General features: G+C 41.7%; 1 protein-coding gene across 1 annotated transcript; it reads right to left on the bottom strand.

Annotated features, from left to right (window-relative positions):
• Window positions 1-4270: 4270 nt before the first annotated feature.
• On the bottom strand, window positions 4271-6702 carry LOC100713355 (heterogeneous nuclear ribonucleoprotein U-like protein 1). The gene is given in 4 exon segments (XM_063254513.1): window positions 4271-4515; window positions 4518-5153; window positions 5156-6383; window positions 6386-6702. Coding segments are annotated over 4 exon segments (2235 nt in total). The 5' UTR covers window positions 6668-6702; the 3' UTR covers window positions 4271-4426.
• Between the last annotated feature and the right edge of the window lie 20260 nt (window positions 6703-26962).

Below are 26962 nucleotides of genomic sequence, written 5' to 3' on the forward strand. Positions count from 1 at the left end.
CCAACTGTGAAACCTTCCGAAAGGACAACAAATTAAGTAAGAAACTCTGTCCCCAAGTCAAATAAGAGAACAAGGGTCTTTCTCAACCTTATCCCCTCCCACCCTTGCTTTGCGGTTTTTTCCTTTATAAGCCTGTCAAAGATCTAACCTAGTTACACAGCTTTGCAAACTTCAATGCACTGTGTCGCTGGGTACCAGCTTAAATAAAGCATTTCTTTTCCTTTTAAAGAAGTCTTACCCCTTTTTTTGGACAACATCTTGGGGTCTTATTTTTGGGGTGCAACAAGGCTTCAGTATTTTTTGTCCTTGTTATGGGAGAGTAAAACAATGGTAGTGGCATTTAGCATGGTCGCCAAGTGCTGTAGAGCTCTGAGTATTGCCCTCTTGGACCATGCAGTGGTCCAAGAATATCGTGGCCTTACTTGTATTGTTCTACTAGCTGAATTCCAACTGATATAGGGGAATGAAACTCCTGACCTACTATATAGTCGGTATATATTCATGTTCTTCAAAATTAAAGAATGAATTTTAGGAATAATGAAGGTTAAGAGCAAAATATATTTATTAAAGGCAAGAAAGCTGTCTGAGGGACAGAAGAGGTTTCAATTGGTTGCCAGGGACTCTGCCTTTTATAGGGATTTTTATAGAGTCCCATGGGGGTGAGATGGATCCAAGGTGGGGAAAAATGGGAACTCACTAAGTGAGCATGAAGTGGTACAGAAATGTTCTTTTTAAAGAGCTTCCTTTATTTAGATTTGGATAATTTCAGTTTTTAAAACCTAGGTAAGCTTGATGTGGTGGTGCATGCCTGCATTCTAGCATTTGGGAGGCTGAGGCAAGAGAATAACCATGAGTTCAAGGCTAGTTTGGACGGCATAGTGAGATCTTGTCTCAAAATAAAAGTGGATTTATAAGCATAGATATAATATCAAGGGCATGTCAAGGCAGAATTTTAATTTCCTATTTGGGATTTAATTTCCTATTTCTTTTTGGGATAAAGGATGCATAATATTAACAATCAAATTATGCTATTTTAAAATTAGATACATAGGGTACCATCCTGCTAGGTATATGAGGATGGGAAGAAAATACTTTTTTTTTTTTCAAAGTCTGACATTTTGCTAAAAATCAAAGGTGAGAAAAAGAGGTATTTTTCCCCTAGGACTAATGTATTTTGATTTGTTCCTGTTTTATACATTTATTTCAGCATGCATACTTAGTTTTTTAATATTTATAATTTAATAATGAAGTAAATTTATTTTTGTCTTTGATTATTTTTACTTTTTTTTTTTGATACTGGGGATTGAACTCATGACCTTGCATTTGCCAAACAGGCACTTACACCTCTGAGCTAAATCCCCAGCCCATCTTTGATTATTTTTTTTTTCCATCTTTGATTATTGAAAGATACCAAAGATCTTCCTGTTTTGATTGCTTTATTATATTTGATTTTATTGTGAGGTTTTACTTTTTCTAGAAATGCTTTCTGTTTAACAGCTTCTCTTAAATGTCAGGATTCATTTCAGGTTGCATAATTATTATTTTTAGATCTCAGTTTTTATGTTGTTGTCTCTAAAAGCATTGGTGAAATCTCAGATTTTATAGCCAGCACTAAAGGAGAATAAATTCTAGAAAACACACATTCTAAAAATGGAGTTTCTATTTCCTGCCATTTTTCAGATCATCCCCTGGTTCTCGTTCTGGGTTCAGCTGAGTTCTTTGTTTAGTTGGAAAACTATGTGTCTGCTCCCTTCCCTGAAGCCCATGCATAGCAACTGCAGATTTCATGCAAAAATACAGGTAGATTGTGGGAGCATGGAGGAGACTCACATGTGTCATGGTGTCACACCAGCCACTGGCTGGGCTGGGAGTGCAGTGACCCGGCAGGCACAGGAGGGCTCAAATGGCCAAGCACAGCCACGGTTGGTGGGTGGGTGTCCCTTTGCTGCTTAAGAAACAAGGTCAGGGTGGCCTTGACTCCTTTGACAGATTCTTCCCCAACTTTTTTTTTCTGGTACTGGGGATCAATCTCACAACCTCAGACAAAGACAAAATAGGGCAGACATTCGTGCCGTTGGGCTAAACCCCCAGTCCTTGGCAAGTTCCCTCTGAGGAAGCCGCTATCTCTGGAAGCAGAAGAAAACATTATTAAAGGGAGTGCTGAGGCTTAACTTACCATCGCGCTGTTTCAAACCTTAAAGCTTGGAAAGAGGGAGGGTGGAGGAAAGGTTCAAAGGAAACAAACTGTATACTTATAAAAATGTACCGAGTCACAAACCCAGATAAGCAAAGTGATCACTGCTTGCTTGTGACCCAGATTTCCAGACTTTTCGTAGGTCTGGAAAGGCCTGTCAGGTCACTTTGGTCACCCTTACTACTCACCTGCATTGAGCCTTGGAATGTGGTGGGTGTTGTTGGAGCAAGACAGTATTCTGCACCATCAGGGATGAGGCAAGGAGACACAAAAGCAGCAGTTACAGCCAGGGGTCGGTGACAGAATTAAGTGCTGGCACTCTGGGGTACAGGTACAGTACGTCATCTCAAACAATGTCTGTCATCTCTTTGTTGCTGCTGATGTTAAAACCATGCCAAGTGTTGAAAATTTAAATATCTACAAATGCACTCTTGTGCATTTTATATATATGTGTGTATATATATATTTATATATATATATATATTTATATGTGCTAAAGCATAAGGAGTAATAATACCACACCAACCCCATGTGTGCCTGCTGCCTACCATGGCTTTCCTGTGAGGCACTGTGTGCTCTTCCCCAAACCAGACACCCTGTCTGGTCCAGAGTCCTACTTGTATTTGTGTTGACTGTAGCCTACCTTCCACTCTGCTTCCCTGTATGTGTTCTTAAAGCATAATAAATGGAATTAAGTCAGGAAAAAATATATTTCTGGCTAACATATCCAGCTATGTCTTTTACTTAGACATCCTGAAAATTTCTGAGACAGGAGTCAGTAAACCTGTGACTTAATTCTATGGTGGGGTGGGTCTGGTTTCCTCTTCAGCCCTCTGTGAACCTCCACTCAGCCACAAAAAAGAAGGAAATCCTGTCATTGGTGACAGCGGTGATGGCCCTGGAGTAGGACAGGCACGGAAAGACAGATGGTTGCACTCCAGTGTGGACTCTAACACAAGTCTTGTGGGAACTGGCAGTGGGACGGTGGCCACCATAGCTGGGGGAGGGAAGCAGGGGCCGTTCAGGGGGTTTGGTCACCAATACTAAGTTGTCACTACACTGGAGCCGGAAGTGCTGGGGTGCTTGGTACCAGAGGGCAATTGCACACAATAACTGTAAGTGTATTGATTATTTAAAAAAAAGATTGAACAAAGGATTTTGAGTGTTTTTACCATAAATGATAAATGTTTAAGGAAATGGTATGTTTAACTTGATGCTAACATTACCAATGCCCTTCTGAATTGAAACTTCGCAATGGTTACCCCATAAAGGATAATTTTATGTATCAATTAAAATTTATTTATTTATCCATTATTTTTGTGATATTAGATATTGAACCTGGGCCTTCATACCTCTGGTCTTTCTAAAATTTAAATTTAACTTTTTGGTACCAGAAATTGAACTCATGATTTTGCATTTGCCAGGCAGGTGCTTATGTTGCTGAAATATATTCCTGGCCCTTAATTTTAATTTTAAAACAGAGTCTTGCTAAATTGCTACACTCCCAGGCTGAACTTTAACTTGCAAACCTTGAGCCTCAGCCTCCTAGAGTGCTGGGACTGCAGGCATGCAGTATTATTTTTTAATTTAAAATAAAAAATAAATGCAGTATGTGTGGGGGAGTCTGTGAAAGCACATTTGTAATTTGTAAAATGCCACTTGCATGAATGTAGCTGTGTGGGAATTATTAGTAAAGCTCTTGGTCTGTTACAGCAAGACACCTTTCTGTATTTTTTTTTTTCCTCCCTCTGCATTTTACTTTTTAAACTTTAAAAAAAATTTTTGATTTTGTTTTTAATCCTGAAAAGTAGACAGTAAAACAGCTTCTGGAAGAATTTACAACCAACTGCATGAGGGTCTGGGAAGCTGAGGGACTAGAGCAGATTTGGGAGGAGTGAACAGGAAAAGCTCTTCCCTTCAGTCACCATGGCCTCACCATGTGACGAAGGGAGAGGGATTCTTTAGTCAAAATGGAGATGAGACGGAAGAGGAAGTGGGAGATACAAACAGAAAATAAAAGGTCACTGTGGGCTGTTTAAATTCAGAGAAAAATGCCTGGCTGTGTGTGGGAAGAAGCCCCTCAGAGGGGAGGCGGTGGGCTGAAGGGAAGCAGCCCTGGGATGACCCCAACTCCAGCACCAGAGGACCTGGTGGGGGCAGAGGAGGGGCCAAGGTAGGCGCTGGTGGAGGAAGCTGGCAGGGGCCTCCAAGAGCCTCTTGACACAGTGGCTACTACTGTGTGCTTGTGCCACCCTGTGTGCTGCAGGAGTAGCTCCCATAGTCGTAGTTCCCGTAGTAAGGTGGCCACTGGCCCTGGTTTGATAGTACTGATTCCACTGCTGAACATACTGTTGATACTGGTTATAGCTGGGTTGGGGGTAGGTCTGTGCAGTGGGAGGCGGTGGTGGGGTATAGGGGGCTGGGTTGTAGCCACCATAGCTTCCATAGTTGTAGGCAGGTGGTGGTGGAGGTGGAGGTGGTGGGGCTGTGTAGCCCTGGCTGTAACCTCCCTGGTTGTAAGGTGGCTGGCTGTAACTTGGCTGTGGAGGGCTGTAGCTGCTGACAGTGGTGGTGCTGGTATTGGCGCCTGAGCCAGGGATGTTGCTGTTCTTGTTATAGCTGCCGGGCCCTGGAGGGTTCCGAGCAGGGCTGTAGCTGGGTGGTGGCGGCGGCTGCTGTGGCGGCGGCTGTTGTTGGGGGGCCCGGCTGTAGCTGCCTCGGTTGTTAGAGTTGTTGTTATCTCGGTTGTTGTTTCCCCAGCGGTTCTGGTTGTAGCCACCGCCTCCACTGCGGTTGAAACCTCCTCGGTAGTTGTTTCCTCCACCACTTCCTCCTCCTCGATTTTGGAAGCCACCTCGGTTGCCTCCAGGGGGACCTCGGTTGTCATAGCGCTGGAAACCACCGCCACCGCCACGGCCCCGGAAGCCACCTCCTCGGTTGTCAAAGCGCTTTTCAGGGGTGGTCCAGCCTTGCGGCCTTCCTCATTGCACTGCCTCACCAGTTTGTCTGCTTCTTCCCGCTGAAGCTCAATGAACAGAACCTCATCTAGGAAGTCGCCTACGTCAGGCCACGTGAAGTTGGCTTTCATTTCTAAGACCGCATGATCTGGGACATCCTTCCCTTCCTCGTCGGTTCGCTTTATTGTCCGGTCTTTTAGATCCTCATCAGTGGGGCAAATTACAATAGCTTTACGCTGGAAGCCTTCAAATGGTCTCATTTTTCGTCTTTGGGCTGACCCATAAACATTTGTCTGATCTAGGATATAGTTGCGTTTCTTGCGGGCAGCAATCTGGATGAGGCGGTTGAGGCATTGGGTGGCCTGCTGAATCAGGACATCCCAGCAGCCAGTGTAGTTTTGCTGCTGGCGCAGGCCCATCACCCGCATCTTATCCATGATAGCATTGGTACCGAGGATGTTGTACTTCTTGGAAGGATTGGAGGCTGCATGTTTGATAGCCCATGTAGTCTTGCCAGCAGCAGGTAGGCCCACCATCATCAGAATCTCACACTCTCCCTTGCTCTTTGGTCCAACAGCGCCCTGGATCCGCTCACTAAGGGGAAGGTGCTGGATGAAAGTGAACCCTGGGAGGACAGAACAGTAGGGTTCTGTCCTCTGTCCAAAGTTGAACTCTACAGCACAGTTCTTCACCAGGACATGAGGGTACAGGGCCTGACCCCCCAAGGCTTCTTTCTGGATCCGGAAAGCAATGCCCATCCACTTCCCATTCTTGGTAAAGGAAAGTTCCACATCATTTCCACATTCGAAGTCAGCAAAGCAGCCAATCACATCATTCTCTGCAAACTTGTCTCCGTAGTTTTCAAATCGGCTATTGGTGGATTTCTTCCGTGTGCCTCCATAGCCATAGGAGAAAGGCTCTTCTCCTAGTTGGGTGCTGCAAGAGTCCAGGGACCAGCCAATACGGACAACGTGGGGATCAGGCTCTGTAGATGGAAGGTGCTTCATGGAGATTTCCTCATTGATCTTCATCTCAAAACACACACGGCCTCTTCTGACCCCATAGCTGGCACGGGCTCCTGACCACAGGTGTGCAAAGCCCTCAATTGTGAGTGGATAACCACTACTCCGGTCGCGGGCCACCTTGAAGTGCAGGTCACAGTTATATGTGTCGATGGCAACAAGGGTGTCATCAAAGTCATCTTCATCTTCTTCAGCAGGAGGCTGAGGAGAGAATGGCCCCTCCTGTCCTCCCGGTGCTCGAAGTATCCACGTCCCCGGTTTTCTTCATAAGGCCTCTTTCTACTCTGGAATTGCTGTCTGTCTGGCTTGTGTTGAGAAGCTTCTGGTGGAAGAAAGCTGGGGGGTGCTTCTTGCTTCATCTCTGTCTTCACTTCTGGGCGATAGGTCTGTTGAAGTGGCTCCATGTCTAGTGGTCTCCTATCGTAGCCTGACTCGTTTTCTTGCTTGATGATCTGGGTCTCGTAGAATTGGTTCTGCCTAGTAATATTGTCCATGACATGTGGGCCCGGAGGTTCCAGTCCAGACACCCCGCCCCACCTTTCTGTATTTTAACACATGGTTTATGCTGACTTCTCCATTTTGGGCATGCATCTTCTCTCCCTGCCTCTGTTCCAGGGGTGCAAGATGGCTGCCACCCCTACTGATGCTCCCAGCAGAAAGGAGGACATGAGGTACAGCGGGGTTCAGGGGTCAGAAGAAGCACTTCCTTTTTTTATTTTAGGAGATACCGTTCCAGCGACTGTTTCTTGTGATTTTGCAAAACGGTCACAGGAGCTGCACAGGAGCAAAGGAATTGGGAGGTGAGTAGTTCAATGGGATGCATGGCTGCTTCAGATAAAACTTGGCCCTGTGAAGGAGGGTGGGTACTGTTTCACTAAAGCAAGTGGCAGGGTTGGCCCCACCCAGCAGTTTTCACTCCAGGACTTTTCTACAGTGACCACACTGTGGCACTGAGAACCGTGCAATGCATTGATGCCCCATAGAGATCTCTGCCACCTTTTGAGGCATCCCAGTCCCTCAAGCTGTGGGCGCTGTTGCTGATTTCCCCTGCAGCTCCAAAGCCTCACCCTTTATGGTGAGGGTCACCAGGGGTCTGCATGGCTCCCAAACTGGGCAATAGTGCCACCAAGTCAGGGATCATATCAAAGGTTTACTGAAAGTGGAGCATACTTCATGGGGAGGGAACAGGACAGTGAGAAGGGCTTCTGGCCAGGAAGAAGCTTGTGTTTGTGTTGAGGGGCTGAAACCTTGGATTTGGGGCAGGATTAAAGGGTGGGTCTGAGGTTTTCCTCTTGTCAGTGAGTGGCTTGGTTTTGCTCCTCCCCTTTTGTGGGGCAGTGGAGTCGCTGACCATTTATGATTTTTTATTTAGGAGACACCCTTCCAGCAACTGTTTCCTGTGATTTCAAAACCAGGGAGGGAGGGTGCGTGGGATGGAGGTATCAGAACAGTGCTGTGAATGACATGGCCGTTAGGGCTGCTGGAGACCTCAGGGCACATGGCAGGAGACTGCTCCTGAGCTCCTGGGTTACCTGGTTACCATTTCTCTGTGTTTAGAACTGGACGCCCTGAGCCCAGGTTACAGTTTAACTCAGAAGATGGATCTGGCCTGGATTGCTGGCTGTTATCTTTCTCTATCCATTGTTACCTCCTGCCTCAACAGTACAATGAAAACATTTTTCACTGTGGCCAGGAGGACAATGAGAACATTTTTCATGTTTCCGCTCCAGGTGTGTGCCTGACAATCAACATTTCGAGATGGTCAAACACAAGCTTTCCCAGGCTACAGGCCCTCCGTGCTCTGCACAGCCAAGGATGCAGCTGCTACCCCTGTTACCTGGTCCTCAGAGTGCCTCTCCGGGATCCACGCAAAGTCCTCCCACCTGCAAGTATTTCAGTGCGCTCATTTTACTCTTGGTTAATCATTTCGGTACCTGTGTCACCAGCCCGCCATGCCGCCTGGTGTGACACCAGCCTCCCTTCCGGCCCTGGGTCAGCAGTGGTCTCTGACTGGCCATCTCTGTGTGGGAATGAATGTCCTTGTTTTCTGCCTAAAAGCAAACAGATTCTGCTTGGAGTTCATGCTTTGGAGCGGCATGGGGGAACACTTTCTTGTGCCCTCTTCCCTCACTCTCTTGTGTTTCTTCCTAAATGTTCTCCTCACAACTTGCTCATCCAAGCATCTTCCTGTTTCTAGGGAACAGACCTAAGACTTGAGAGCATGCGTGAGACAGTCCATCCGTCATTATCCATGGCAGGCTTTTGTGGTTTCATAGTTTATTTATTTATTTAGTGGTCTGGGGGTTGAATCTGGCACCTTTACTCTTAGCTATACTCTTAGCACTTTTTCATTTTTCTTTTTAGGTAGGGTCTTGATGAGTCACTGCCCAGCCTGGGTTTAAAGTTATGATTTTCCTGGCTCAGCCTCCAGAGCGTTAGGATCACAGTGTGTGCCACCACACTCGACTGCATTTCACAGTCTTTAACATCCTTCTTCTTTTCGTGTGTTTGCCAGTTTTTCTGTGCAAGTCTCAAATCTGATGACATATAACAACACCAACTTAAAGGAAATAAGAAAATGATACAATCTGAGCTGGTGTCAGATGGAAAGCTGAGTTTGTGGAATAAGTTATGTGAAATTTTGTTTGTTTGTTTGTTTTTTGAAAGAAAGGTTTTTTTTTTTTTTTGTACTGGGAATCAAACCCAGGACTTTGGACTCACCAGGCAGGCACTGTTCCGCTGTGCTATATCCTGGCCCCGAGACAGGATGTTGCTATGTAGTTCAGGCTGGACTTGAACTTACTATGTAGCCCAGGATGGCCTCAAACTTCCAGCAATCCTCTTGCCTCCCCCTCTTGAATGTTGAGATTACAGGCTTGCATGACCACACCAGACTATGTGAACTTTTATAGACATGAAACAAATAAAGTGCTGTGTTGTGTGTGATGGGACAGACACACCTTTAATCTCAGCCACCAGAAAGGCTGAAGGCTGGGGAGAGACCTGCAAGTTTAAGGCCAATATAGACAATTTAATGAGACTCTGTCTCAAAGTAAAAAATAAAAGGGGCTTGGAATGTAGCTCAGTAGCAGAACACCCAAGGATTTGATTCTCAGTACCAAAAAACAGAAACGAAAAACACAGCAACAACAAAGACAGAAAGACATTTACCAGTTTACAAGTTAAGTTGGTGACAGCCTGCAGCAGTTGGGAAATCTCTTCCCTGGCTCCAAAACCTCTGCTGAGGGTATCAGTCTAACCCACCTGGCAATATGACACATGGATAAAAAGAAAGACAAAGAGAAAAGTTCTGTCACTGAAGTGCTCTGGGATGACTCAGGGTTCTCTCTGGAACAAAAGGCTTCACGTTTAAAAGCTCTTGGCTTTTATTGGTGTCAACAGGAAGGCGGGTGGGGGTGCAGGCAGAGTGCTAGGAAAAAGAAATTTTGTAACTGTACCAGGCACAGAGGCTTCGGGTTAGCAATACACAGATGCTTTGCACGTGGGCCTTGCTTCTCAGGAGAGAGCAGTGTGCTACTCTCTCACATCTAATTTTATTCATGTAACTGCAGCACTTGAAATAGCATGCAGGCTATGATGGCTATTATAGCAATAAACATAGTTCAGAAGTTTGTGGGAGGCCCTGTCCTGTCACCAGCATGACAGGGCCTCCTGCATGGATCTCTTTAATTGTCTCCATGTCATGAGTCTGGAAGCCTCTGTGGATCTTGGTACCTGTGGCATTGGCTTTTCTCTAGGCTCATCCTTGAGAATGCTGACACGGGAGAGCAGGACAAGGATAGACTATAGTACAGTGCTGGTATAGCCTCTCTGTATGGTCACAGGTGGTCATAATGGTATTTCATTGTCTGTTAACACACAAGCATAGCCTTGATCCAGATCTAGTGTTATTAACTGCACTCAGCCATGTTTTAAAAAGTTTTTTTAAAAGTATCAAGGAGAAAGGAGCAAAGATGGTGGATAGATAACAACTGGCTATAGAGGCTCCCTGAGATAGTCAACTTAGAATTCAACATAATAGATAGTGGGGAGCCCCAAACAGAGGGAGATGAATTTTCTTATCCTGAGAAGAAATTAAGGTGAGAAGAACCAACCAAACATACAGTCCCAGTGGTATTATTGGAACAGCTAAAGGTGCAGTATTCCCACTGCAGTGGGTGACTTGCCAACCATCCAAGGTCCCGCCACTTCGACTCACTGGAGGCACAGTTACATTGAGTTCGAGGGTCGGCGAGCCGAATGGAGAGTTGAGCTGGCGGGGAGCCTGCACTGACCTGCGGTGAGTGATGGGAGGGGAGCCATTCCACAGAAAGGGGGGCTCTGGCAATGACATTCTGGGACTAGGCAGGACTGGCAAGTACAAGGGGAAGCAGTGATTTCAGTCAGTTGTTTCCTTCTTGAATGGGATTGGTGGAGTAAGCTAGGGCTGGCTCATGTGACCTGGCTGAGACCCAATAGGTTATCTGAAATCAAGTCACTACAGCAGTGGCACATACTAACCACACTAACCCAGTGAAGTCTCGACCCGGAGGGAAGGTGGCACAAAATAATACAGTGCAGGCCACAGCAGCTTGACTGACCTGGAGGGGAGGGGCAAGCATATGCTCTCCCTGTCTGCAACTCACTAGCACACTGCAGTGGGAAGGGTCATCTAGCCTGCGCTCTGCAGAAGAATTGTAACCAACAAAGAAAGAAACTGAGGCCTCCAGGAAGAAGCAAAAAAGATGGCAAGAGGAAGCAAAAACAAAAAGTCCCCAGGTCCCAACCCTGAGAACCCTGACCCAGGACAGGTAAATACAAAGGAGAATGAGAACAGCAAACATGCAATATCAGACACAGCACCAGTGGACATAAAGAGATAACTTTGGGATCCCATAGATGAGTTCAAAGGTGAAATATTTAGCCAAGTAAAGCAAGATATAAGAAGATTAATAAAAGGGATACTAAGCACCCCTCAAGCAGATACAGATGGAAGAAGGGAGGAACTCAAACAAAAGAGAGAACCATTTGATGAAGAATATAAAAAAAATATAGACTACATGAAGCAGATTCAAAGAGATTACCAGGATATTAAAAACTCTATGGAAAGATGGCAAATCTGCTTGAAAGAATTATCCAAACTGGAGGACTATTTTGCAATGTGGGAATATGAAAGGGAAAACTTTTAAAAAATAACAAGGAAACAAACAGTAACAATACAAAGGCTAGAAGATGATGAGAGGATCTACAATTTGAGAATAAAGAATGTGAATGAAGAAGCAGGGGTACATACAAAGGAACTACAAAGGCTATTCACAGAAATAATTAAGGAAAACTTCCCAAACATAGGAAAAGGAAATGATATTCTGATATATGAGGCATACAGAACTCCAGCCACCTACAACCTAAACAGAGCTACACCCAGGCATATAACAATCAAGATCTCAGAAATCCAATATAAGAACAGAATATTAAAAGCTGTTAGAGACAAGAAACAGATAACCTATAAAGGAAGGCCCATCAGAATCATGGCAGACTTCTCGACACAAACCATCAAGTCAAGAAGAGCCTGGAGCAAAATATTCCAAGCCCTGAGAGAAAATAACCTCCATCCCAGATTGACATACCCTGCTAAACTGTCTCTACAAATTAATAGAGAAATAAGATGTTTCCAAGGCAAAGAGGAACTTGGGAAACTCACAACCACCAATCCAACTCTACAGAGAATACTTCAGGGCATTCTAGAGAGAGAGAGAAAAGTACTAGGATTCCAGGAACAGTGGCAGAGAGGCCTCAATGAATGGAGCAGGAAACAGAATGAAGAAGATAAGCAGATAGGCAACTACACTGACAATGACAAGACTCTATGATACACATTCTGGTTTGATAATTGCCAGTTTTTGAAGTTCTATACTATATACAAAGTTGTGTTTTTATTAATACTGTTATGTACTGATATATTCAATTATACTATGTCTGATGATACAGCCAATTCTATTGGAGATAATAAGAGACAATGCAGGAACCATGGTAGAACTCTTTGTACAATGGTTTTATGTTTTTTTCATTTCATGTGTTTATAGGAATATGTTTTGTTTTGCCTTGCTTTGTTTTGTTTCTCCCTTTAATATAGAAAGGATATAAATACATATTAAGACTCATGCATGTGTAGAATCTATAGACAGTTTATGAGAACCGATCTTATGACACATGATGAACAGATACTTTGAAGAAAAAGAGACACTAAAATACCCAGTGCTGATCCTGGAGTGTCATAATGTGAAACCCAGCAATAGTATTATTCTTTGTTCAGAGTGATATTAGCCTTCTTGGGTTTATTCAGTCTCAACATAATTGAAGGTAAGGATAATTGCATGTACGTTTAAGTGTATAGAATTGATAACCATATCTCTAAGTTTTTGTTGGATAGTTGAACAGAACTGGTTGAAATCTCACTATTTGAATCCCCACTTTATATGCTCCACTTTAGTATCTTGAATAGCTATTTTTAAGAAGACAATCTGTAATCACCAACTAATAATTTCTGTTTATTTTTTTTCTTTGAAGTATGTATTATTTCTACCCATTTTCTGTTTTGTTTAGTCTTTCTTTAAATTAAGTTTTAAAAAAAGACACTACATTACCCAGGGCTGATCACTGTGTGTCATGATGTGAAATCTAGCAATACTATTATTCTTTGTTTAGAATGATTTTAACCTGCTTTAGTTTGTTTAATCTAAACATAAATGAAGATATGGATAACTGCATGTACTTTTAAGTGTATAGGATTGACAACCATCTTACTAAGTTTTTGTTGGACAGTTGAACAGAACTGTTTGCAATCTCGCTGTTTGACTTCCCACTTTATATGTTCCACTTTTGTATCTTGAACAACTATTTGTAAAACAACAATATGTAAACATCAACTAGTGATTTCTTACTATTTATTTTTTTCTCTGAATGTATGTATTATTTCTACCTATTTTGTGTTTTGTTTAGTCTTTCTTTAAGTAAAATAAAAAAAAGAAAATATACACAGGATAATTTTGATTTATTTGTGTTTATTTAACAATGCTTTATGGGCTATTATGTGGTCTGTTTGGAGAAAGTCCCATGTGCTACTGAGAAGAATGTGTATCATGTTACTGTTTGATGGAGCTCTATAGATATCTATTATATTCATTTTTTCAGAGTTTGGTTCAACTCTGATGTTTCTATGTTTTTTTGTCTAGTTGATCTATTTGTGACAGTGGTGTACTGAGGGCCCCTGTTGTAATCATGTTTGTGTTTATCTGATTTTTCAGGCATGGCTGTTATTACTTGTTTTGTTATGGCAAAAACTGAGACACGTTCGTAGAGGTCAAGTACAGAGCAAGCAAGCTTTATTCAGTTAGTTGGGTGGTGTCGTTAGCAGTCCACCATGACACACATCCATCCGCATTGGGTCTTTGTTCTTCAAAGTTTTATAGCCCTCCAGTAACCATGGTAACCTTATCACCTTACTTGGAATTTACAAGTTTTTCTTTATAACAACCCTATCATCTTACTTGAGGTCTCACGGGGTTGTCACAGGATCTCCTGAACATTTGGTCATTGGTCAACCAGGAAGAAGGCAAGGGTCAGTGTGCCCATTGTTTGAAGTTTCTGTGTGTCCCTCCCTTTGTAGAATTTATGGTTAACTGGGAAGGGGTTATAGAAAGTGAGTTCATCTAAAGGTTAGCTACAAACTAAAGTGGAGTCTAAAAACAAAACGGAGTCACTTTAGCCCTATCAGTTTTATGAATTTGGTTGTGTTGGTTTTGTTGCATTAATGTTTATAACTGTTATTTCTTCTCATTGAATTGCTCCCCTAGCCAATATATAGTGACTTTTTTTGTCTCTTTGAATCAGTTTTGGCTTGAAATACACTTTGTGTGAAGCCAGGATTGCTACTTTGCTTTTTATCCAGATTTGTGTTGCATGGAATATCATTTTCTATCTTTTGATTTTTAATCTATGAATTTCTTTTTGACTTAAATGTGTTTCTTGTATCATGTATCTATTCAGTCTGTCTGTCTGTCTCTGTCTCTGTCTCTGTCTCTCTCTCTGTCTCTCTCGTTACATTTTAGGGCTTGAAGTAGCTCATTCTAAATCTGAAGGCCTTTAAGGTTTGTGTTGAGAAGTCTGTTGTAATTCTAAGTGTTTGCCCTTCCATGTGATTCACTGTCTTTCACTACCAGCTTTTAAGATTTTATCTCTGTGATGGATGCCTCCTACTTTGAATGTAATGTGGTGCTCAGAAATTCTCTTCTGGTTGTGGTTACTGGGGTTACACTGTGCCTCACTTAACTATGTGCCAAGCACTGTTTTTTATTTTTGTACTAATAATCAAGCTCAGGACCTTGTGCTTGGCAGGCAGGCACTTTTATCTATGTATATGTGTATCCCCCCCCCCTTTTTTGGGAAGTATTCTGCTATTATTTCTGTGAATAGATTTTTGTAAAATGCCATTGATGTTGTCTTATGATTTTTCACTCATTCCAATTACATTCAGATTACTCTTCTTTGATCATCTAGCAGTACTTGGATTCATTTTTCATGTTGTTTTTAATGTGTCTTTGAGTAGCTAGTCTTTTTAAAATTCCAAACCCATTTTATTTCAAAGCTAAAAAGAAAAAGAAGAAGAAGAGGAAGAGGAAGAGGAGGAGAAGAAAAATTACAACAGAATTTCAAAACATATCAATCAGGAGGCAGCAATGATACATGCATTGTCATCCCCAAATCACTCACCCAGACCACAAGACATTTGCATTCAATTGTCCAAACAACATCAGCAGAAATCTTTCTCTTCAATGAACTCAGAGAAATCAGTAGTACAACCATCTTAACTATTTTTGTATACATATTGTTGTAGTCAGAGGTTGTACACAGAGAACAATTCAGTTCAGGACATGGAATTCTTAATGTTTTTATAATGGTCACTGGGAGTTAACACTGGAAAATGCAGGAAATTTATCCACAACACCAAAGACATAGATTATTTAGTCAAGGGTTTAAACCCCACTGCACATGTCCCACATGAGTCTAGATAAAAACCCAGAGCTCAGGACATTGCCTCCCACGAGTCCAACTGGAAGCCCAGAGCCTACAAGAAGGACTCACACCAGTCTCTTTTACGGATCTGTGCCAGAAAGACCCAAGGGTCAGCAGTGGAAGCCAGAAAGTCTATGCCAGCAGGATGAAGGAGCTGTGCTAGTGGGATGAGGGTTCTACACTGGAGCCAAGAAGTCACACTCACAACAAAGAGTGGGGCTGTCCTGAAAGGCACCACAGCTGTCCTCAGCAACATGGAGGCCCTGAGCTCCTCTGATGACAAGAACAGTCAGGTACGTGCCAGGAAGCAGCATGACGAGTTCATCCTGGAGACCAGGCAGCACATGTCTTCTCCTCCGGAGCCAGGAAGCAATGCTCGATGTGAGGACCAAAGTTTCTCCAGGAGAACCAACAGCTCAGACAGCAACTTGTAGGAGAACCCACAATGTCTCCTTAACGCCTCAACCCCTCTCAACACCTCCCTTCTTCTCCACCTATTTATCCTGGCAAACCTCCTAAGGTGGAACATCTTCTCTCAATGCGCGCTGATGTAATCCAGCTGGCGTTAAGTTAACCACCAGTTCTCAAACCATAACACATATACATACACATACTATATTTTTTCTTTAACCTTCTCACACTAATGAAATAATATGATGCTTACACATATGTGTCTTATTTATTTCACTAATTAGTATGTTCTCAAGTTGCATCCATTTATAGGTAAAAGTCTCTAGATTATCCTTTTTTATGACTGAGTATTACTCCACTGTGTAAAAATACTACATCTTTTTTATCCATTCCTCAGTCTGTGGGCATTTAGGTTGCTTCTAAGACCTACCTGCTTATTATAGACTGTGCTTCTATAACCATAAGTGCACATATATCACTGTGGTATGATGTTTTTAATTCATTTGGGAAGATACCCAGAAGGGGAATAGCTGGGTCAGATGGGACTTCCAATTCTAGTGTTTTGAGGAATCTCCACACTGATTTCCACAGCAGTTGCACAAGTCTGCATTCCCACCAACAGTGGAGAAGAGTTCCTTTTTGCTCCTCCAGCATTTCATATTTCTTGATTGCTTGATAGTAGCCATTTTTTCTGGGGTGACGTAGAATTTAGTATTGTTTTAATTTGCATCTTTTGAATGACCAGTGATGTTGAACATTTTATTCACATATTTATTTGCTGTTTCTTTTTTTGAGAAGTGTGTATCCAGCTCAGATGTCCATTTTTGGATTGGGTCTTTAAATCTGGGAGGGCTGATTTTTTTGAGTTCTTTTTATGTTCTCAATAGTATTCCTTGTCTGAGGAACAGCTGGAAAACATTTTCTGCCATGTTGTGAGTTGTCTCTTCACTCTGTTGGTGGTTTCTCTTGCTGTGCAAAAGCTTTTCAGTAGGGTGACATGCCAGTTGTTGATTCTTTGTGATAGTTTCTGTGCAACCTGGGTTTTGTTCATAAAGTTTTTGCCTTCACCAGTGTCTTCAAGAGTTTTATCTACTGTATCTTCCAGCAGATTTAATGTTTCTGTTTTCATATCCATTCTGATTTTAGCTCAGTGCATGGTGAAATACATGGGTCCAGTTTTAATCATCAGCATGTATAGAGCTAGTTTTTCTAACATCATTTATTAATGAGGCTATCTTTCTTCTAATGAATGTGTTTGGCACCTTTGTCAAAGTTAAGGTGCTTTAGTGTATCTGGAGTTGTTTCTACATCTTCTAAACTGTTCCATTGATCTTCAAGTCTGTTCTATTTGCCAGTACCCCACTGTTTTTATCATAATAACTTTATAGTATAATTTTAAGTCAGGGATTGTGATGTCCCTTGTCTTTGTTGCCCAAGATCATCTTTGCTATTCTAGGTCTCGTCTGATTCCAGATAAATTTTAGGATTCTTTTCTCTAATTCTGTAAGATACGCTATTGGAATTTTGATTAGGAATGCACTAAATCTGTATAACCACATTGGAATTATGGCCATTTTCATTATATTGGTTTTTCCTACCTAAGAGTGTGGGATATCTCTCTATGTTCTAATATTCTCTTCAATTTCCTTTTTTAGAGTACTGTAGTTTTCATTGCAGAGGTCTTTTACATCTTTTATTAGGTTGGTTCCTAGGTATCTCATTTTTTGGATGCTATTATAAAAGGTATTGTTTCCTTGATTTCTCTCTCAGGGAATTTGTTTATTCATGTATAGGAAGGCTATTGATTTTTGAGTGTTGACTTTGTAACCAGCTACATTATTGAATTTGTTTATTAAATTTAGAAGTCTTTTGCTGGAGTTTTTCTTGTCTTCTAGGTAGAGTATCATGTCATTTACAGATAATGATAGTTTAACTTCTTTTTTTCCTATATTTATTACTTTTATTTCATTCTCTTATCTAATTGTTCTGGCTAAATTTCCAGGACTCTGTTGAATATGAGTGGAGACAGCAGACATGCTTGTGTTGTTCTTGATTTTGGAATGAAAGTTTTCAGTTTTTGTCCATGTAGTAAGATGTTGGCTGTTGATTCGTTGTAGATGGCTTCTATCAGATTGAGATAAAGATATCTATTCTGATTTTTGGTAGGGTTTGTATCATGAATGAGTGCTGGACTTTGTCAAAAGCCTTTTTTCTGCATCTGTTGAGATGATCATATGATTTTTATCATTGGCTCTGTTAATATGGTGTATTACATTTATGAATTTACATATGCTGTACCACTCCTGCATCCCTGGGATGAATCCCACTTAATCCTGATGTACAATCTTCTTGATGACTTGCTGCAGTCTGTTTGCCAGTATTTTATTGAGGATTTTTGCATCAGTGTCCTTTCAGAAGATTGACCTGTAATTCTCTTTCTTAGTTGGGTCTTTCTCTGGTGTTGGAACCAGAGTAATGCTTGCTTCCAGAAATGAATTTGGAAATATTACTTTCCTTTCAATTTCATTAAAGAGTTTGAGAAGTGGTGGTGTTAGATCTTCTCTAAATGTCTTGTAGAATTCAACAGTGAACCTGTCAGGGCCTGGGATTTTCTTTGTTGATAGGTTTTTAATTACATCTTCAATTTCATTTATTGACATTGAGTTATTTAAGATTTTTTTATATCTTCTTGATTCAGCTTTAATGATTCATAGGTGTCTAGGAATCTGACCATTTCTTCTGTATTTTCCATCTTGTTAGAATACAAGTTTTCAAAGTAACTGTAGATGATTTTCTGGATTTCTGCAGGATCTGTTGTGATTTCATCCTTTTCATTCCTAATTGTGTGGATTTGAATCTTTTCTTTCCTTTTTTTTTTTTTTTTTTTGGTATCAGGGATTAAACTCACAACCTTGTACTAACCAAGCAAGTGTTTGAACTGCTGAGCTAAATTCTTGGTCCTTCTTTCCTTTTTTGATAAGGTTGGCCAAGTGTTTGTCAATTTTATTTAATCTTTCAAAGAACAAACTCTTTGATTCATTGATTCTTTGTATATTGTTTTATTAGTCTCATGTGAATTTCTGCTCTTATCTTTATAATTTCCTCCCTTGTATTGGCTTTTGGTTTAACCTGCTCTTCTTTCTAGAAGCTTAAGGTTCAACATGAAATTGCTCTGTTTTCCAGATAAGGGCATTTTCTGGTATAAATTTCTTTTTGAAGACCGCTTTCATTGTGCCCCATGACTTCCAGTCTGTTGTATTGTTACTATCATTCAATCATGAAAACAGTCACATTTCTTTAATTTCTTCTGTGACCCATTGGTTGTTCAGTAGGGTGCTATTTGATTTCCATGTGTTTATGAAGTTCTCGTGATTTTCTTTGGCATGGATTCCAGTTTCATTGCACTGTGGTCTGATAATATGCATGGGATAATTTCAGTTCCTATACATTTGCTTAAGCATGTTCTCTGAATCAGTAAATGGTCTGTTTTGGAGACTGTCCTGTGTGCAGCTGAGAAGAATGTGTATTAAGATGTGGTGGGATGGAACACCCTACAGACTACTAAGTTCATTTGTTCAAAAATTTGAGTTAGTTCTAACATTTCATTTGATTTTTTGTTTAATTGGTCTGCGTTTTTGTGGCAGTGGGGCATAAGAGCCTTCAATACAACTGTATAAGGGATTATTTGATTTTTCTTTCCTTTTCTTTTTTGTCTTCTTGAGGCAAGGTTTCACTATGCAGTTCAAGCTGGCCTTGAATTCAATTTGTAGCTCAGGCTTGTGTGTGTGTGTGTGTGTGTGTGTGTGTGTGTGTGTGTACCAGGGATTGAACTCATGACTCATGATCCTGTGCTTGCCAGGCAAGTGTTTACGCCATTGAGTTACATCCCTGGCCTCAGGCTTGTCTTGAATTTGCTATACTCCAATTAATCATGTTATTCTTCTTTGTCTCATCAACAGCTGCTTGACTGATTTCTCATGGTTCCTTGCCAGTTTTGAGAAATTTTTCTTTTCCTGGTCACTAACTGCAAGCCTGTTTTCAATATGTGAAATCCTGTCCTCACATTGACCTAATCTGCTTTGAATAGTTAAAGTGGAAATTTTTATTGTGGATATCTACTTGAATCTGCTTTGTGATTTCCATTTATTTTATTTTTTGTGAATTTCATTTCTTTACTATGCTGAAGTTCCATAATTTGCATAAGTTCATCTATTTTTTTTTGTCTGTGTCTGCGCTAACATCACTAAACACGGTGTGTGTATTTTGGTAATCTGTGTGGTTATCTGGGAGACTATTTCTGATTTCATTTTTTCCAGAGTTCATTCAATTGCTTTATTGTTACTACTTCATAGAGACCTAGTGTGGAGGCTTTTGAATTGTCCCATTTCATTGCCCCCTGGATTTGCCTTTGGTGACTTGGATGTCTGGGATTGCATTTTGCTCATTTTATTTTCTCTCTTTTCTTCAGTTTAATTCCTGGGGGTGGTGCTTATAAATTGCCTATGGTGCATTGCTATATTGCTAGTATTTAATACCCTTAGGTGATGATTATTTCTCTAAGGTATCTTCCAAATGTAGCTGGTTTTTGAGTCTGTTTGAGTCTGGTTTGAGTCTGTTGGAAAATCTTACCAGTTGAATTTGCTGGAGATGAGTTGTCACTTGTTAGACCTAGTGCCTGGTTCTTTGGCACTGTACCATCGTATTTTCTATGATCCTTTGTTAATATCAGTCATGGATTATCATAACCAACAGCTGTAGTGGTACTAATAAACATCAAACAACCTAGAAAATAACAAACTGAGCTAATCCTTAATTTGTAATTTTTATTGGTATGAACTAGATTTGTGATTAACAAAAGGTAAAACAAACCAGATAATTGTATGCAATATATGTCCTTAATGTGTTAATTTTTCCCTCAGGGTTAAAATTTAAAATGGATTAAGGAAAAAATAGAGAAGTGAAAGAAAGAAAGAAATTAGAAGTAAGGTTAGAGGGCAAAGGGGAAAGTGGTGCAGAAGATTGGAGGAAAAGAGAGACGGAAGAGATAAAAGGAAGAACACGGAATCACACCCACAAAGAATTGGGAATCACTGTCACACTCATGTATAAACAATGAAGTAGAAAGAGAAAAGAAAAAAGAAAAACAAACATTTGACTTCCAGGATTCTCTCTGGTTTCACTAGTAGACACCCTGTGGAGATAGAGTCCTAAATCATGCCAATCTATCCCAGAAAGCCAGTGGTACCTTTTTGGTGGTATAGTAGATAATCTCAGCTGGCCTGCCCTGAGACAGACTCATTGGGCTTGCCACAGTCTGAGTAACCTAGTTGGCAGCTGCTAGACGAGGCCCAGATATTTAGCTCAGTGGTACAAGCAACTGCCTGGCAAGCTGGCAGCAGATCAGGGTTCTGAGCTCACCTGGCCCATCTCCAAGACAGCTCCTGGCTAACTGGTCTCTTCCTGTGAGAGGACTAAGTCCTTTGTACTCACAGTATTCCAGTGCAGTCCTCCACTCTTCATCTAAGAAGTGTGTATTCATCTCAGATGCCCATTTTTGTGTTGGGTCTTTAAATGAGAGGACTGATTTTTTTTAAAATTTTTTATATGGTCTTGATAGTAATCTTTTGAGAAATGGTTGGCAAACATTTTCTCCCACATTGTGAGTTGTCTTTTTACTCTGTCGGTGGTTTCTTTTGTTATGCGAGTACTTTTCAATAATATAAGATCCCAATAGTTGATTCTTTGTGATAGTCTCTGTGCAGTCTGGGTTTTATTTATAAAGCCTTTGGCTTGAGTAGTTATCTTTGAAAGTATCATTATCTTCTAATTCTAAAATATTATTCTCACATTGGTCACTTCTTCTGACTATACTTTCCATAAAAAATTTAATCTCCTGCATTTCTTGTTGGAACTTTTTCATGGACTCTAATTTTTTGCTAAACTTGTTATTTATGCTTTGTATCATTTTGTGTAGCTCAGGTAGCTTTTTACTAGTGTCTTCTGAAAACCACTGTGTAATTTTGGGAATTATTCCCACCATCTGTTTAGTTACATCCTCAGTTGTCCTGCAGAGTACTTCCTTGCTCTGTTTTCTAAACTCCTCTGCTATGCATTCACTTCAGGTGTGTGACTTATACTATTCTCCTGCATTAGCTTTGGGGGAGTTGTATGCTTTGTGAGGTTTTGTTGCCTTGTCTTTTCACATTTCCACTGCTCTGTTTTGCTTTGTGCTGAGATTTATAGATATTTATAGTCTAAAGTCCTTGTTGCTAGTATAGAGATCTCTTTAGTTAGCCATTTTTGGTGATGGACATAGGGCATGGCTAAAATTGGGCACACGCTCATCTTTTTTCTCAGACCCCAGATTAGACCACCTTGGTTAGTTCAGGAGGGAAGAGGATGCAGTGTGATTACCCCAACACAAAATTCTCTGAGAATGCACTCTAGTACTGTGAACTTCATAAAGGTAATCTGAGTGTTGGTTTACAGGGGAAATCCATTAATAGCAAGAGCTCTGTGAGCCTGCTAATTGATAAGATTATAGTGCGTCCAAAAGATGAGAAGTATAAGACAAAAGAGGCCTTTATTCTGAGAATGCAGAGAGAGAAAACAACCCCCCCCCCGACCACTGGAGTCTCGCTTTCTCTCTGGTGGACACATGGCATGGGAGCATATAACTAGCCTAGGTTTGGGGTGGAACCTAAGGGGCATTAGTGATGCACAGGTAGCCCATTGGCACTTGTTTGGCACCAGAGGGAAATTTCTAGGGGTGGGGAAGATACAGTCACAGGTAAATTCCTAGGGGTGGGGAAGATGGAGCTCCTTGGTTCCACCTGAGGCTTTACTGGCTACAGTGTCCTGTCTGGGCCAAAACTCTTTCATATCCCATCTTATGATTATTATTTGAAAAGGGGTGAAGATTTCTTTCTTTACTGCTTCCTGCTGGAAGGAGGCACTGTACTGGGGTCTAGGGGATTCGATGGGATGACAGTTGATGTCCATGTAGAAGCTAGTGCCAGGTGTTTTAGCCAGGACAACTTCACTGGTGAATGCACGTATGTTAGACTGGAAAAACAAAGAGGCAAGATGTTATGAGGAGGCATGGCACTGTCATATTTAAGGACCCAGGTGAGGTAGAAGGAAAGGTACCTTTGATTTAGACATGTCATTATATCAGGACCACGTTGAGGTAGGATCATTGTCATGGTGAGGTAGAATTCTGAAAAATAAGTGTGGGGTTAGGAAGTTATGAGAGGTGATTATTCTCCCATCTGAAAGGGTAAAAGTTAAGAGGGTAGGTGGGTAAAACTTGTCTCTGGTCCAGGAGTGAACCAGAAAAATTAGGGGAGCAGGGAAAGCAGTGGCTGTACCAGTATAGGGAAGGTAAGGGCCTAGGCTTTCAGGGATGTCACATTTAACCAAACAGCTGAGGGTAGAAAGAACTAAGACAGTTATCACATAGAATGTTATGAAGATGATCTTACACGTGATGTGGGAGTCTTTAGGAAAGACTGCCAAGAGTCCTGCTGTAAAAATGATCATTAATAGAATGTAAGAAATTAGGTACAAAGTGGATAACAAAACATGACTTAGCCTGTTAACTGCGGCTGAGAGGCCTTCATGAAATGGAGACGGGTGGGTGACAGAAGATGAGATGACCACTCAGAATGGTCAGATTTAGGGCTGGGAGGGCACCGCTCAGCCTGAGTGATGTGAAACCAGGATGGACATCCAGCAACTTTGACCGCTGTAGGGGTCGTCAAGTAGATCAGATAGGGGCCACTCCACCTTGGTTGTAGTCCTGAGACCTCCAGTGAGACTTGGGGCTCTGACAAGGTTACCAGAGTGGGGGCTGTGAGCCCCGAGCCCTGTCAATCTTCAGCAGCAAGTCTGAGCAGATCAGTCAGTGATGAATCTGGCATTGGTGGAGTTTCCTGTGAGGGCAAGGAGTTAGAGGTGGCTTACCCGCTCACTGGTGGCTAGGATAGTCTCTCTTTGAATGGCCCTTAATGTTGCAGTAGGGACACAGCCTTAAAGGAATGCCAGGGTTGGGGCAGTCTTTTGCGCAGTGTCCTTGTTTGCTGCATTTAAAGAACGGTCCAGGCAGGGCTTGGGCAGCCATACCTTGTTTCGGATTTCCTGTCTTGGGAGCCCCAAGTGCCACTGCTAAGAGATCAGACTGATATTTAGTAAACTTCATTTTTTGAACTTGTTTTTCCTCTTTTTGAATTTTATCTCTGTTGTTGAAGACACAGAAAGCTTATTTAAGAAGATCTCCCTGTGGAGTTTGAGGGCCATGTTCAACCTTTTGTAATTTTGCACGAATGTCAGGAGCGGACTGGGAAATAAAATAAGAGTTAACAATAATTATCCCATGAGAGTCTGGGTTTACATTAGTAAGCTTAATTAAGGTTTCCCGAAGCTGATTTAGGAACACAGCTGGGTTTTCATTAGCCTCCTGGACCTGTTCTAAAAGTTTGTTATAGTTAGTATGTTTGTGAGCAATCTTATTAAGGCCCACAATTAGACATTCAATCATCTTATGTAATTTTGTTGAATCTTCTCCATTTTGATAGTTCCAGTGAGGATCCTGTTCTGGCACTGCAGTAGGCCCAGGGTCATTATCAGCGGTGTTTGCCTTATGTCTGCAATCAGCTTCTTCTCCAGCTGCTTGTCACAGCTGAGTTTGCTCTTGTGAGCTGAGAGTGGTATTTAGAATCACATAAACATCCTTAAAATGTAAATCATAACAATTAGGTATAAATTCAAATTCCCTGATATAATTCTGTGGGTCAACAGAGAAGCTACCTAATTTATGGGTAATCTGAGATAAGTCAGAAAGGGAGAAAAGCACATGTATATTAATAAGTCCCTCAGGGCCAGCTTGCTCCCGAAGTGGTAGCAGAGATTGAGGAGAAGATTGTGGAGTAGATGGCCATTGGGCAGCCAACCGTCCGGTAGGCGAGTGTGAGCAATTATCTGTAGATCAGCTATAAAGCGGCTGCCGGTTAACATGGGATGAGGAAACACAGGCTGTTGGCATCTCACTGTGTGCCTTGCAGTGATTTACTTGCTGTTCACAGTAAATTGTCATGTGGTCCACAACAGGGTGGCTGTTGCTGATCACAAGAGGAGCCACAAGGGGGCGGCCATTGATCATGAGATTTGTCCCACGATGGCAGCACCCTTTCATGTGGTGGAGGGTTGCAACATGGCGACTGTCCCCCTGCGAGCTGCAGCAGTCACACAGCCTGCCAGAAGGATATAGCAACCAAGGCCTAGTATGGTGGGCAGGTGGTGAGAATGCCGGAGGGGACAATGAATTCTCAGGAGAGTGAGAAGTTGGAGACAGCAAAAGAAGTGCTAACAGAGGGATTAGAGCCACTGGGAGAATTAGGGGTCCTGGGAGACGGAGGGGAAGATGATCGCACAGCAGGAGATAACTGCAAGGATCGGTTTTGGGGTTAGGGAGGAGGGGACAGATAAAAGACTGGGGTACTTCCTCCAGTGGATCTTGAGGGCAGGAGGGGAGAGTTTGTGGTGCAGCAGAGTTAGCTAACAATATCTGAGCAGGTGCACATGATTTAATGAGAGAGGGGTGCATTCACCCCAAACCTAGGCTACTTATATGCCCCCACGCCACTTGTTCACCAGAGAGAAAGCCAGACTCCAGTGTCAGAGGGTTACATGGCTGGAATGAGGAAATTCAGCCCAGGACATGCCCAACGACCTCTGGACCCCAGAACCAGGAAATTCAGCTGGCAGCTGGGGTGAGTCAGCTCACTATACAGAGCCCAGGAGACTGTGATAAGATCATTGCTCCCAGAGCTCAAGGGCCCACCCAGAGCCCAGTCACACTAGGCTGAGCTCACCTGGCAGGCTTCAGGCCTCCGTAGGACATGTCCAGCGATCTTCTCTGAAACCGGGAACCCAGTAACTCAGCTGGCAGCTGGGGTGGAATAGATTCAAAGATTCAACCACAACTACAAATACACTCAACCACCTCACCTTTGGTAAAGGGGCCAAGTATGTTCACTGGAGACAGTCTCTTTAATAAATGGTGTTGGAAAAACTGGCTCTCCATATGCCAAAAACTAAAACTAGATCCATGCCTATCACCATGTACTAAATTAAAATCTAAATGGATCAAAGATCTGAATATTGAAACAGAAACACTAAATCTATTGGAAGACAAATTGGGTAGAAACCTTGGAGACATAGGAGTAGATAGAGAATTCATGAACAGGAGTCAAACCACACGGGAAATACATCCCAGAATCAATAATTGGGATCATGTCGTATTAAAAAGTTTCTGTATGTCAAAAGAAATCTCCAGCATAGTGAAAAGAAAACCCACAAACTGGGAAAAAATCTTAGTGAACTGTCCCTCACACAAAGGACTTCTGTCTAAAACATATAAAGAATTTTTAAAAATCAGACCCCCCAAATTCAAAGATCCAATAAAAAAATGGGCATGTGAGATGGATACACATTCTCAGATGAATACAAATGGCAAATAAATACATGAAAAAATGTTCAACATCATTGGTCATTAGAGAAATGCAAATTAAAACCACACTGAGATACCATCTCACTCCTGAAAGAATGGCCAGGATTAAGAAAACCATCAACAACAAATGCTAGAAAGGCTGTGGGGAAAAAGGAACTCTCTGGCACTGTTGGTGGGAGTGTAGACTGGTACAACCACTGTGGAAGTCAGTCTGGAGATTTCTCAAAAAGCTGGAATTGGAAGTCCCATTTGTTCCAGCTATTCCACTTTTAGGCATATTCCCAGTACAACTGAGAGCATCATACCACAGTGATAGATGTGCACTCATGTTTATAGCAGCACAGTTTGTAATAGCCAGATCTTGGAAACCTAAGTGTCCATCAACTGAGGAATCAATAAACAAGTTGTGGTATTTTTATACAATGGAGTACGACTCAGCTACAAAGAATGATAACATTGGTATATTTATAAATAAATGGGCACAGCTTGAGACCATACTCATAAGTGAAATAAATCAAACCAACATGTATAAATACTGAATAGTTTCCCTAGTGTAAGAAATGATAACAATACATAAAAGTATGTGGTAATCATGATTCCCCATTATATTGCTTTGAAGCCTTATAATGTTTCCATTCATTAATTATATTGTTTTTATTGTGGGCTGTTTGATTTTATTGTCTGAGATGGTACGAACAGCTATTTTGGAGAAAACAAGACATCATAATAGCTAGTGCTGATTTAATATCATCTTGTTTTGAAATCCCATCCAGCTTTTGTTCTTCTGTCTCCATTG

This window comes from Cavia porcellus, unplaced genomic scaffold, assembly GCF_034190915.1.
Source record: "Cavia porcellus strain 051 isolate PalLab524CR breed Dunkin Hartley unplaced genomic scaffold, mCavPor4.1 scaffold_8, whole genome shotgun sequence".
Lineage (NCBI taxonomy): Eukaryota > Metazoa > Chordata > Mammalia > Rodentia > Caviidae > Cavia > Cavia porcellus.